Genomic DNA, 15,102 nt, shown 5'->3' with positions numbered 1-15,102 from the left:
ATAAAAAAATGTGTGGTTTCAAATAACCACCTCAGATTTAAAATCCTAGACTTTCGAGCTTTAAACTGACCCTTTATAAAATGCAATGGAAAGTGATCAATTCTGCATAGTGAATTTGTTGCTTAAACTGCCTTATAATATTATATAATTGTATATATAATTGTGTTGTAAGTTTATAGAGATTGTAATGTATTGTCTTATTTTTTCTTATTTCCAGAAATCAACTGGGTAGGTCATAAATGGTGATCATGTGACCCCAAAATGTTAAAACCATCATAAACACATGCTGGTTGCCAAATACCTGAATTCTGATTGTGGATGGGAATGCTGTGATGGTCATAAGTATGAGGATTTGTCATAAGTCACTTTTTCAATTCTGTGGAAACTTTGAACAGCTGCTAACCAAATGGTTATAAGTCAAAGACTCCCTGTATAGTCCTTCCTTTCCAAGGGATGACCTGAATCTAAGGCAATTCTATAAGAGGTTAGAAAAAGCTGCTCTAAAACCTGACAATGGTTCATCCAATTTACAATTTTGAGAGCTTCTTATATATAACTCCAAGCTAACTAGCTAACTCTAGCCCAAATAGGGGCTATAGGGTCGTAAAAAGGGTTTGTGTGCTGTGTGTATCTATTTGTGTATATACATATATGTATTCATATTAGTTTTTTGTGTGAGTGCTTGGAAAGTTTATGACCTTTTATGACTAAAGATCCCCAATACTAACCACAATAAATCCATATAAATAAAATTAAATAAAATAAAATAGAGCTCCCTACAGGTTATTCCTATACAAAGATAGCACACTGAAATAATTTGCCAATTTTTCTTGTCATCCATTCCTGACATGCTTATAAAAATAATAAAAAGCCTTTCTACTCTTTTGTCCAGCAGAACAAAAGCAACATTTTCTGCTGATTGATAGCAATAAATATACCCTAGATGCTATAGCTGAAATACTTTAAAAAGCATTTATGACCATCTCATTCAACACATCTCTATTTCATAAATTAAAAGAGAGGTGTCCAGCTCACAAGCATCTTCAATATCAGCACTCAAGCTCAATCAAGTTAGTCATATTACCATACCTATAGCATAGAGATAACAGATCGATGATTTTCAGCTTCCAATACTTAAATATAGATTTAATAGACATTTATAGAAGAAGAAAAACAGTATTTCAATATCTGGTGTTTTATAAAGTTATGAACCTCTCAGGATGCCTATGCGTGAAATTGCCTTCAGAGTCCCAATTACTCACAAAACTGACAGAGCACATATATCCTTTGGGACAAGAACTATCAATGACCCATCTATGGATTCCTCAAGCAATGCCTTCAGGGCAGCATAACCAGACTGTCCCAATCTGACTTGGCCCTGGCATTTTTTTTCTTTTTCATTTCTTTAATTGCCCTTGCTATTTTGCTCATTTGCAGAGCAGCCTGCAGCACATCAATCTAAGCCAAAGGAATTACTTTTCTCCAATAAGCTGACAGAGAATTATCCTCAGAGTCTTTCTCCTACTCATGTTTTTGTTTGTTCATATAATAATAAATGGAAATGTTTCTTTTAAAATGTTGCTAGCAAATCTCTCAAGTCCACTAAATAAAACATTGTTTTATGGGAAGGATCTGTTAAGTATTGCCATGTTGGTTCAATGCATAATTCCATAAGTTATTTTAGACACATATTGTTCTGATCAATGGATTTAATTTCTTCCTTTAACCTAACATCTTTCCCTTGTGTGGCACTGACACATCTACCAAGTTTAGATTTTCATCTAAAAGATATATCTCACTCCTTCAGTGACTTTATAACATGTTGCTAGGTAACAGTGCACACAAGTCAAGTTTGAGGACCTTTTTGTTAAAGACACTAAAAAAATGCTTTGGTCCTCTTTGCATGAGAGATCTCATCTGGGTCCTTCGTATTTCTGTTTGCTAAACACTACAGAACTGCTTATCAATTTCTGAATTAAAAAACAGGCAACAAAAGAGAAGATATATTCAGTTTTCAGTTTCTATTATTTCTCTCTCCATGCAAAATTTGTTTTTATATCTATTTCAAGCCGTATTATTCATTTATTACATATAAAGCACAACCTAATATCATATCATTTAATTTAGGGCATGAACTTAAAACAATATAATTTAAAATATGGGGTAAATGTAACAAAGAAGTTACAAACTGATTATTGGTATAAGCGTGGCTTTAAAAAAGATCAACATCTTAAGAGAAATCATTTCCCTTTCTTCCAAATCAGTGTGCTTTAACAGAGGAAAATATCAACATGTTTCTAACTCTCTCTAATATATCTCTAAGTAGATTTCACTATGGAATTTACTCTTTTGCAGGCATTTTATAAGACTGTACCTTGAAAAAGCTAGAATAAAACATTTCATTAATTCCATCATTTTCATGTTTCTCAGAACTGCATTCATTCAGTTTCTTTTATTCGTGGTTTTTCTTTCCACCCTTCCATCCTATGTTTATTCCACCCTGGAGTAAAAGGATTAAGAGCATATTGAAAGACTCAACCAAATTCCTATGTGATCTCCACTACCTTGTGTACTTGGCAGTTACTGGGGAAAGGGCCTTCCCAGAATGCCGAGGAATGCTTTCACTACAAAGGTTAGCAAAGCACCTACCCAGATGTCATTTTTCAAATGTCAGGCAAATAATTTTGTACGTTTTTACATCCTGTAAATCAATTTAAGCTGTTTCATTTTGCTAGTTGTTTCTATTACATATTTTCAGTTTTCATGGCATTTTTGAAGTGCTTTAAACCACCCAAAGCATTTTAAATGATCAGACTATAAATACAGAACAGAACAACCTTAACATTGGCCTCTTTGGCCAAGCAAAATGGGAGAAAGCTGTTCACAGTGAAGGAGCTGAAGAATGCAGTTACCCATGTTTAGCAGTAGAAGTAGAAGAGCTTAGATACTGTGGATCAAACATTTCCTTAAGTCTACTCCGGAATCTCCATTTATGTTATTACTGCTGAAAGCATTACAATTTGTCTTTCCTTGGATGTAAGAAGAATCATGAAAATGCTTCTTATAACCATCACTTTATTCTGCAATTGGGGGAAAAAGGGGAAGATATCCCATACTGTAGCTCCCTGAGAAACTTTTCTCATCCTCAGGACATAAAACTTCATTTTAAAGTGAATTAATAGATATAAAATATCAGTGAGGAATTACCAAAGAAAGGGTTGTATACATTCTGATCCTCCAATTCATTTAGCATTCACATTTACTGAGATGCAGCGTACATAGGTGATCCATTAATGTCCATTGAAAAGGGCGTTGTCAGTCTTCAAAAGTATGAAGAGCTACACAACAAACTTCACAAATATCTTTTCTCTATAGCAGCTTCTGAAAATTTTTTGGCCTTAAATCACAATAAAGTAGCTGCCAGTTTTTTTTTTCTTTCTTTAGTAAATGTTGAGTGAGGAAATAGTAAGAAGAATCCTGACCGTGGAGGCATAGAGAAGATTATAGCCTTTTTTTTAAAGTAACATAAATGTTACGTAAAAGTTTTGAATGTGTCAAGAAACAATGTATGTATGTACCTTACTAAGTAAGAGCGTTGTAATGACAGATATTCAGTATGCCATCGGTGATACCCTGACACATGTGTCAGTAATCTCTCTGGCTGTAGCTTCAGGATTCACCTAAGATTATTAGTGTAAGTGCTGCTGTGTTGTTACAACAATCGAAAATAAAACTATTTGTTTTAAAAAATGCTCAGATTCAAAAGCTAGAATCTATCCACCGATTTATTTCCAAAGCAGTATTACAGAGCAACCTGAGTCTAAGTAGTCAGCATGACTAGACGTTGCCTGAACCCAGTTGAAATTGTACTACTGTACATCATAGCCTCAATAATTTCTGCAACTAGATTCATTGGGAGATTAGGAAATTGGACCAAGTCTATACTCCCACTGTAATATGTCCTTTTACATGTAAAAAAATGGGAGTAGATAAAAGTCAATTAAAGCTTACTCAACCAGTTTCAGAAGTGAATTAGTTCAACTTTCAATGCAGAGGAGGCTGCGCAACAACGTTGCTGAGTTTCCTTTGGAGCTGCAGGGTGAAGTAGTTTCCTATTGGTAGGAACTTTTGTTTTATCCTGTTTCTGGGTTGTCTCCCTTTTCAAAAGCCAAGGTATCATGGTGCCTTGGCTTCTTTCTATCCTCGCTACAAGATTTCTTTTAAAAAAAAATTGAAAAAAATTGGAAACAGAAACAGCTGAGATTCATTCTCAAAAAACAGAACAGCAGGGGCACAAAAACACTCTTATCATTTCAGGGGAAGTACAATGAACACACTGAGGTTCATTTCTGAATCACCAAATATTTGAAGTGTTTAATAAAGCAATCTGCATACATTCCTATATCAAACTCTTTATTTGTTCTTCTTGGAGTAATACTGAGATTTAAATTTAGCTACTCTGTGAATTTTGTACTTTTTCAAATATTAATGATAAAATTCTTGGCAATATAAGCTTAGGTGCTTTTAGATGCAACCCACAGTGTAGAGAACCTTTTGGGCGCAAAGTGTTCACCACAGTGCACAGCTACCAAAATAGTTATGTTAGTTGATAGGATCAGTTGTAGACATCCATTCACCAAATAATGAACTATACTCCTAAGAAACTCTCTCCTAGTGCTGTGGGTCACTGGTGGCATCCAGAGGCAATCCTGAAAATAATTATGTATGTATAATGCATTATTTTGAGAGAAAATAGCATTTAAGACATGGGTGTCCAACATTTTGGCTTACTTGGGTCACACTGAATGAAGAGTAACCTTTTTGGGCCGCATATAAAATACATAATATAGTTTTATACTATAAAATCACATAATAATGTTAAACGTTTGTGGGGCTGCATTACTAGTTGTCTAAACTGCATGAGCCCCCCCAGACTATGGATTGGACACAGCTGATTTAAGATGCCGGGAAATATATTTTAATAACCTGAAGAGACTATTATTTTCATGATATAAAAAAGCATAAGAAAATGGCCCGACCTAGAGAGAAAAAACTTTTGTTTATCTTTACCTGAAAGTTTCATGAGAAAATCTGAAGCCATCTTGACCGATATATCTTGACTGAAAAGTGCTGATGCTGTATTGGTCACAAAGTCAATTGAGTCTTTTAGCTTTGTACTGTTGGCAATTCTGTCAACAACATTGAGGGCTAAAGAGGGGCTAGGGGCACTGCTGTCATCTTTGGGTTCTTCTTTGACTAGCAGAGGTGGAATGATAGTTCCCACCTGCCCAAGTGCATCAGGAGATCTAGAGGCAGCAGTAGTCCCTACATGGTCTGTTCCTCCATCCACCTCCTGACCCATTCTGGAGTTGTCACTCAGTAGTGGTGAGACCTTGACATCCATTTCTGGAATCTCTTCCTTCACTTTGGCTTCTGTTCTCAGAAAGTGTTGGTGGCAACGCATGTGGAGTTTCAGACTGAAATGGCGAGAGGAAGTAAATGGACACAGCTGGCACTGAAATGTCTCTCCCCGGTCCTGGTGTTGGTGAACCTAATTCAGTAATAACAACAACAGTGATAACAGCACATCTCTCAGATAAATACAAATCCCTTGTTAAGATCATAGCGATCTGCAAATGAATTATAAGGACTGTGCGTAGGTAAAAAAAAGTGTCAGTAGAAGTTATGTATATTCAGTAAACTGATATTCTAATATACTCTATTACTGTACAATTCTCATAAAATTCAATTGACAGTGATAAGAAGATTATGGGAGTTATCATCTAAGGTACATATATAGAGCATCAGGCTAGTTACCACTTACTGATTTATCATCTCCCTTCCTGCCCTGATTTTTTTTTTTTACTTATGTTCTGTACATTTCATTTGAGGATCTCAATGTTTTAACAGAGAAGGTCAGCATATAGAGCTCAAAGTGGTTGTCCTTCTATATACAAGTTATTAAACACCAGACTACAAAACTCATTGTTTCCCAAGTTATGTCCAAAACCAAGTATTTCCTAGGATGTGTATATATACAGTACCTGTGTGAGTATACACACACACATTTAAAGACAAATTATTTGATGATGTCTCAAAGATAGTAGTAGTTAGATCAGTACTTTTATGATTATAACATCATAGAGTTGGAAAGGCAATTTAGATACCAAATCTACTTCATTGCTCTACATAAAAATCCACATTCAAACAGTCTTGAGAAACACCTATTACCCTCTGTTTGAACAAATGCAACAGAGTGAAGCCCAATAATATCTCTCAATTCTTCTGCTAGACAAAATGAATTTATAACAATCATATTAATTATGAAAAATATACTGCTTTTCATTAAGAGTTGCTTTAAAATCCTCAACAGCAATTTTAGAGACTAAATTTTTTAAATGCCACAATTTACCAGTCTTACCTTCATATGTGACTTCAAATTGTCTTTCCGTGCACAACGAAATGGACACAAAGGACACTGATGACTTTTTAAGCCTGTGTGGATCACCATGTGCCGTTTCCAGTAGCTCTTCCTTTTTATAACCAAGCCACAGATTGGACATTGGAAAGGTTTTCCACTTTCTTCTTCTGAGGCTTGGAAAAAAAGAAAAAAGGAGGGAATTTATCATGAATTTATTTCCATTTTACAGTTTTTCAATTTTATGACAAACTGAGTATTTTTTTTCAAAATGTTCAGGTACCTTTGGATACAGAACTTTGAAGCCACCTATTACACCTATTATAATATTTTAAATCTTATTAAATGCAGTGGAATTTTAATCCCCATTTTTCTGACATGGAAATTAAATGGTCCAAAAAAACAAACAAACCCGATACTAAACGATACAGGACAAGGCCCAATCATACTTTGAACAACCAGCAGAGGATGCTACTGTTCTTTACCTAGTCTTATAATTCACAGCTAATTTGTCAGCTCTTGATGTATGTAACATTATAAAAGTGTCTTTTTTCACTTTAGTATTTGCAATCCACCAAGAAACAATAAAATAACATTATCAGGTATCCCCAAATCTGACTTAAGAACTGAGTTAAGAGAGTGATATATTCTAGTATTGAGAGATTCCAAAATCACTCTTGATGATTGGTTTCATCCTGAAAAATCTAAGACCTCAATTTCATTCCAGATAAAGAGACAGTATTTAGTTTTTGTTCAACTGTTTTATTAGTGCAGTAATGTTGAAAAAATTAACTTGAGCCAAAGGCAACACAACACAGCCCAAGAACCTCTTTGTGTGTAGATAAATATAAATAATTTATTTTAGAGTAATTTAAGCAAGCCAAATTTAATATCTCTAGCTAAAGGGGACTATATAAATTGCTGCTTCTTTTTCATAGACAAAGGTGCTAAAATAATCAAAGAGGATTTATATCAGAGAAAATTTTCATCCTCCTTCGTTATGTTGGTCTATTGAAAATCTAGAATAGAATCCTGAAAATTAGCCCTCAACTAGTAGAGTGGAGAATTCACTTCACCCACATTAAGAATTCATTTTACATTTTAATGTAATGAAGTCTCACCCAACACTAGTTTCTGCAACAATGCTTACAGTGTCAAGCTTAACCCGGAATGGTGTTCTTTATACTTCCTGGATAACTTAAAAGTAAAGTTCTTTGAAGATAGTCCAAGAAAACTAACATTGAAGTGTCTCTCTCTAGTTTATTACAAAGCAGAACTAGAAATTTTAACTTTTTTATCTCATATACAAAGGCAAACTTTTAGCCCAGGTCAAATTGGGATTTTCATCCATTTTGTGGCCAATACATCACGAATGGACTGAATTAATTAGTATGTAATATTAATCTAGATTGCAGTATAAGCAAGACAAGCCGTAACATCTAACTCCTTGTATTTAACTATAAACCCCAATATAATCTGTTTTTGACTTAGCATGTGTGAAACCACCTGTTGTGGAACAGTAATGAGAATGTTGATATGTAATATTGACCTCTAATATAATCATCATGAAAATATTAAATTCATATGAACATTCTTGCCCTAAGTTGTTATAAAATTTGGGGTTGAGTTTGCTGTAAGATTTTGCCAACTCTCAGGGGGATTTTATGCCATTGTGTAGTATTCAAATCAGTTTATTACAGCCATATGGCCAGAAACAGTAAAATATCCAATTGTATGCTTCTTACATACATATATAAAAATGCACTGAGCATGATCTAATGATGAATAAGAACACATATAACAAAATTAATTTAAAAAATTATTAAAAGGATCTAACAATATTTATCTTATTTATGTTTCCGACGAATCCCTAGTGCTGCTGTGCAGAATCTAGCCATCTGCGCCGTAATCACAGCCTATTCGTCCTTAAGCAACCACTGGAGATAAGTAGTGTCAGAAACCTATTGATTATTGGGAGGATATGGTTTTTTCGAATATCTCTATAGAAAGAGCATTGAAGGAGTACGTGTCCAACAGTCTCCACCTCTCCTGAGCCACGGGAGCAGTCTTTCAGTCAATGGTATTACTTGCCGTACAGGACGGATGGAAGCGCATGGCACCGTGCAAATGAAAACGCTTTCCGGTGGTTTGCTGACTCCAACTTGCTAAGATAACTGGCAGGAGTAGCAACATATCTAATAAAAGTCTGGAGCCAGAAACAGCGGAGCTATCCCTAAGTCCGTTTGCCTCTCGATGTCCTCTACCCTTTGTTGCAAGGTTTGTTTTGCTTGGTCATAGTCCAATTTGAGTATCAAGGCTGGAGAGAAGCCTAGTTTGGCAAGGTTGGACTCGACTGCCTTGATCCATGATGAGGAAAATTTGTCTTGGAGGATTAATGGAGCAAGGCCTTGCGGAAAGAAATTAAGCTTTAGCCAGATATTTAAAGACGCTATACAGATTCTTGCTTCAACTTTTATCAATCCTGTGTAATATTGTAGCATAGTAACTAGGGCCAGAAAAAGTTGCTGATTCATGCATCAATTAACCATTCCATTGGGCATATTCAAATTACATGAATCAAAAGGAAAAAGGAAAAAAAAACGTTCCAAACTCTTGTTTTAATAGACTGATTTGTATACAGGTAGTCCTCGACTTATGACCACAACTGAGCCCAAAATTTTTGTTCTTAAGTGAAATATTTGTTAAGTGAGTTTTGCTCCATTTTATTGACCTTTCTTGCCACAGTTGTTAACGGAATCACTGCAGTTGATAAGTTAGTAACACAGTTGTTAAGTGAATCTGACTTCCCCATTGACTGTGCTTGTGAGAAGATCGCAAAAGGTAATCACATGACACTGGGACACAGCAACGATTGTAAATATGAACCAGCTGCAGAGCATCTGAATTTTGATCACATGATCATGGGGATGCTGCAAAGGTCATAACTGTGAAAAATGGTCTTAAGTCATATTTTTCAGTGTTGTTGTATCTTTGAATGGCAACTAAATGTTGTAAGTCAAAGATTACCTGTATTATTATGATAATTTACTTCTAATTTTATTTTTACAAATAGAACCTATGTATTAAGTTTTGCCTTTATATATGAGGCTATTATATACCATTGTTGCAAATGATATCAAGACAAAGGATAGTCTGGAACTCTTTGAAAAAGTGTAATAAGTTTATGAGATAATCATTAGGTTAAGTCTTCTAAAGAGATGTGAGGATTCTGCCAACTGCATTGACATAATTAACCATCTGACAATACACTGCACATTTCTAGTTCTGTTTAAGTTTATAATGTTACTGTAGCAACAGAAAATATTTCTGTGACTGCTGAAAGGATATCTGATTATTTTCAAAACTTTCAAAATCCGAGGCATACTCTCAGAATATTAAAATCCAATGCCTAATGCATTCATTAGCTTTTGGTCTTACTTGAAAAACTGAAATGTTACTAGTTCTAATGTTCTGGAATTAAGTGATAAAAGCTGCATGTTCTCGTAATTTCCTGCATGTACTAACCTATAAAGAATGCTTTTATGATCTAGCAATAGCACTTAAACCTATATACTGCACCTCCCCACAGTGCTTTACAGCACTTTCTGGGTGGTTTACAACATTCAGCATATTGCTCCCAACAATCTGGGTCATTTTTTTAATTTTATTTAAATTTAAGTACTTTATTTTTTTAAATATTATCAGAGTAGTAAACAGTAAAATCTGGCTTAGCATCCCAATATATTACTTATCATGGACATCTGCTACAAAATAATTTTGTCGCTTAAAAGGATGTGATGACACAAATTCCTTCCTTAGGTACTTGCAGCTAATGTACATTTCTTTGTTGCACTCCTTCATGGACACCTATATGCACATTCATTCAATTTAAATATTGAAATATTATTTAATACATTCCATTTTTCCCCAGGAGGTCAAAGCAGCACATATGGAGTTCCCTTCTCCTTTTATCTCAACAACAAACCTATAAGGTAGACTGAGCTAAAACAGAATGATTGTTCCAAAGAGAAGAAGTTACCTCATGTTGAAAGGAAACCTTAAGCTGACCTCTAATTGCAGGGAACATCTATTGAAAGCATGGGTTTGTAGGTGGAGGTCACTCTCTATTTTCTGTTCATTAAAGATCATGGATATGTGTGCCTTTTTTCCAGCACTATGTTGTTTATGTATATTTGGAGGCTCAAAGGGATTCTCTGGGATTCACTACTAAGTAAATTAATTTAAAGAAGCAGGGTTAATACATTTAGGCATTTCATTTGTTTTTAAATGCCCACTTTGGAAAGTGAGTACAGATAATCTTTGATTTATGACCATATTTGAGTCCAAAATTTCTGTTGCTAAGCAAGACAGTTATTAAGTGAGTTTTGCTCCATTTTATGATTTTTTTTAACCATAGTTGTTAAGTGAATCACTGCAGCTGTTAAGTTAGTAACTCGGTTGTTAAGTGAATCTGGCGTCCCCATTGACTTTATCAGAAGGTCACAAAAGTGATCACAGGACCCTGGGACACTGTAACCATCATAAATATGAGCTGCCAAGTGTCTGAATTTTGATCATGTGACCACAGGGCTGCTGTAACAGTCGTAAGGGTGAAAAATGGGCATTAGTTACTTTTTTCAGTGCTGTTGTAACTTCAAGCAATCACAAAACGAATGCTTGTAAGTCAAGGACTACCTATGTCAGATGATAGAAAGCCAATCTATATAAATAAAAATGTAAATGTTCGTTTGTTCAAAATCTTAAATCTCCGAAAGTTCTTCACCGATTGCTTTGAAATTTTGACACAACGTTGCATTTGAATACGCACGTATTTTTATATACCTACTATTATATAGATGTCACACCTGTGACAGGTAAAAACATGCTTTTTTGAAAAACAGCACCATCTGTTGGACGTAAAAGCAACACACGCTACGATTTATATCTATATCTGCACAGACAATGGAACAACAAAAAATAATGTATACCCACAAGCATTATGAAATTAAACATATTACAAACGTGCGCTTTCTCTTTTCTTTCTTTTCCATTTAACCAGACTGAGCCACAGCAACGCGTGGCCGGGTACAGCTAGTTAATTACTAAAAAGCAGAAGTGGGAAATTCCTTCTCACACTATTTAGGTGGTAAATATATTCAAAGACTGAATTTCTTCATATGCAAATGTTATATATTCTAAACAACCGTATTGTGCTTGTTAATGGAAGATTTCCATTTAATTACTAGTGAAAATGGCCAAAAGCCATTCACTCAAAAACGTTGTGCCATCTATGTTACTGTTCAACTGTGTGCAAAAATCTGCAATCTTCAAACTTCTTCACTCATCAGAAACAGCAGGAAAAATGTATGTTTTACATATTCAAAACTGAGCCTGTTGTATTAAGTTATCTATAATTTTTTAAACCTGGACTTATTTAACTAATATTAAAGTAACAACTGCAGATAAAAATGATATTTTTCAAAACAGAGTCGCAACAGGATATGCAGAGCAGAAACCTTTCAAAATTAGAATTTGTTCTTTATTTTGATATTTGCAGAAGTGATATCCATGGAGATTCTCAATCATCCAAGTCATAGTTGTCCCAAAGGTGTTTTTTCCAAAAAGCAACTGACTTTGTTTTTTCTTTGAAAACATTTCACTTCTCATCCAAGAAGCTGAGAAACTGTAACTGTACAGCTAAGAAATTGCAACATCTTATAGCTATGAACCAGAAATGCAAGACAAATAGTATGAGAATCAACAAAAAGAAAACAGAAGTAATGGCAATAAGAAGAAAAAAGCATACCTTAAACATAGCAATAGAGGGGACAAGTATAAAACAAGTATCAAAGTTCAAATATCTAGGAATAACATTCATCAATGTTAGTAAAACGGAAGAAGAAATTAATATATGATGCAGTAAGACAAACCAAATATTGGGACAGGACACCTAGCTCCTCACCTACAATATCAGGCAGTTCAACATATGATCAGTACAAAGAAACATCTCATACAAAGCATATTCATCTCCACCCTATGTTACAAGTGCCAAACATGGACACTTACAATAAAACAAAAACAAAAATTAGTCGCCACAGAAATGAGATGTTTGAGGAAAGCTGCTGGAATGACCAGAAGAGATAAAATCAGAAATGAGATCATAAGAAAAAGAATTGGCATAGAACCAATCTTAAACCATATACAAAAACAGCAAAGTGGTTTATCCACCTGGAGAGGATGTCTTGGGATTCCATACTGTACGAGACATAGAAAAAAGTGAAGGTCAAAGAATACGAGGCAGACCCAGAAGATGGAGGGACATTAAAGACACACTACAACAGCATCAAATAACTATGGTTGAGGCCACCAGAAGAGCAAGAACTGGAACTTTGTTAGTCCCTGAAGACACCTGAAGCAATAAGAGAAGAAGGTGGTGGTGGTGGTGGTGGAGGAGGAGGAGGAGGAGAAAACTTCAATTTTGTAATGTTTAATTGTTGATTGAGAGTAGATTTTGATTATTAAAGAGAGGGATGACGGTCATTAGATTAAATGGAAAGGGGGATTATATACTTAAATTGTTAGGTATTTTTGTTGATTTTTACTCCACCTTTGCTGATAGAGAGCTGAAGATTTACAGATGAATTTATAGAAAATTGAATAAGGTATAGAATGTATTTCATTATATTTTAAGAGACAGTGATAAACTTATTGTTGAATATACTTGCTGGCAACGAAGGGAAAAGTTTCTTTTTCTTATTTCTTTTTTTTAGCAATCTTCTTTTAACGTTTTAATTTTCTTTTTTTCTTTTTTAAACTGCATTTTTGTATTAGGTTCTTGCGTTGATTCTATATGTTTAATATAATTCTTAGTAAAATTTATTGGAATAAAAAGAAGTTATATTTTCACTTTTAAAATGTGTATAAGTTAATTTATTATATGCCCTTTCTCTGAATGTGCTTTGACAATCCCTTTCAGCATCACGAAAGGTGAATAAAACCTGTGAAACTTACCTAGATGCCTATGCCTACTATAGTTAAATGCAACCCCCACAAACTTAGTGCTCTGTGTATATATGTATGTGTGAGCATGTGTATGTATGTATATGTGTATACACACATGCCACACAAACATACACACACATACACAGAAGTCATTGGGCAATATTAGACACAGCCTTCCAATAAATCTATACTAATTATTTGAAAGTAATACATGAGAGCATGTAAAAGCATACTTTTGAAACACAGATAGTCCTCGACTTAACAACAGTTCATTTAGTGACCAAACTAAATGAAAACAGTTCATTTAGTGACCAAACAGCATTGAAAAAAGTGACTTATGACCGTTTTTCCACATTTATGATCATTGCAGCACCCCCATGTTTATGTGATCACAATTCAGATGCTCGGCAACTGACTCATATTTATGACAGTTGCAGTATCCTGGGGGTCATGTGATCACCTTTTGCAACCTTCTGACAAGCAAAGTCAATGGATAAGCCCAATTCATTTAACAATCATGTTACTAACTTAACAGCTGCTATGATTTACTTAACTGTGGCAAGAAAGGTCATAAAATGGGGCAAAATTCATTTAACAATTATCTCAGCAACAGAAATGTTGGGCTCAATTATGGTCATAAATTGGGGACTATTTGTAGTTAAACCTTGTCTTATTTCAAGCCACTCCAAGGTGTTTCAGCATGTGAAAACAGCTGCACAAGCTCAGAAAAAGACATCACTTGCGTTCAACAATTCGAAGAACAATGCATTGTACTCACTATATGCGTTTAGAAACACTCATTTGAAAAGAATGCCACAACCTTGTATCTTGCCAATATGAAAAACATACTATATAACCTCATAATTCCCTATTTCATAACCTTCAGACATGCTTGATTTTACAATCTAGATCTGAAAGATTCTGTGAGCTTCACTCACGATCTCATAGTTCAGATTTGATTATTCTGAAACTTGAAATGATTTATGAAAGTGAGGAGAAAGCCATCTACTAATGGATATATACTATAATAGATAAGTAAAGTAGAGCCATCTGTCAGCTATAACCCAAGTACTTAGGATAGCTCCTTAGAGACTCCATGAACAGAGCCTCACTTTATGAAACACAAAAGGTATATTCTACCTGGACCTCCAGATGGCAATTTTCCTAAAAGCTCCATTTTTCCTCTAATTTTGTCATGTCTCACAAATGACTGCAGTTCAGTGATTCAAACAGTTCGCACCACTTCGGCAGAACTGGTAGCTAATTTTTTGTTGCCTGGGTCCAGAATGGACTTCCAGAAGTGGCATCCACACAGAGAACCGGTTGTTCACATATCTGAATCCCACCACTGCACACAGTGCAATCAGGGTCACAGTCATTTGCAATCAAACACACACTCACAGATAATAAATGGTCATTTAAAGAAAAATATATGGAGGGGGGGATTTCTGGGAGGGGAAAATGGCAAGCTGATGCATCTCCAAGAAATAGTGATGATGCCGAGGCAAAAATCAGTGACCTGGTAGCAAACCCAGACCAGCAGAGTTTTCTGGACAAAAAACAAAAGAATGCCTACATGTGCTCCACAAGGCTCCTCCTCACGAGGAAACCAACAGGAGAATCTGTGAGTGAATTGTAAGTAAAGTGCCAGGAGCCAAAAAGAGACCTCAAGCTCTCAGCCT

At 35.0% G+C, this 15,102-nt stretch overlaps 1 protein-coding gene across 1 annotated transcript in view; it reads right to left on the bottom strand.

The window, feature by feature from the left end:
- ZNF827 (zinc finger protein 827) overlaps nucleotides 1–15,102 on the bottom strand; it is an 89,894-nt gene that overhangs the window by 64,367 nt on the left and 10,425 nt on the right. The window contains exons 3-4 of the mRNA XM_015814519.1: nucleotides 6,422–6,594; nucleotides 5,071–5,551 (exon numbers count right to left, since the gene is read on the bottom strand). Of these exons, the coding sequence (XP_015670005.1) occupies nucleotides 5,071–5,551; nucleotides 6,422–6,594 (654 nt within the window). The remainder of the gene's footprint in view (nucleotides 1–5,070; nucleotides 5,552–6,421; nucleotides 6,595–15,102) is intronic.

The sequence above is a fragment of the Protobothrops mucrosquamatus genome, unplaced genomic scaffold, assembly GCF_001527695.2.
Source record: "Protobothrops mucrosquamatus isolate PMUCROS unplaced genomic scaffold, P.Mucros_1.0 scaffold259, whole genome shotgun sequence".
NCBI lineage: Eukaryota > Metazoa > Chordata > Lepidosauria > Squamata > Viperidae > Protobothrops > Protobothrops mucrosquamatus.
This window is presented reverse-complemented; position numbering and strand designations above follow the sequence as displayed.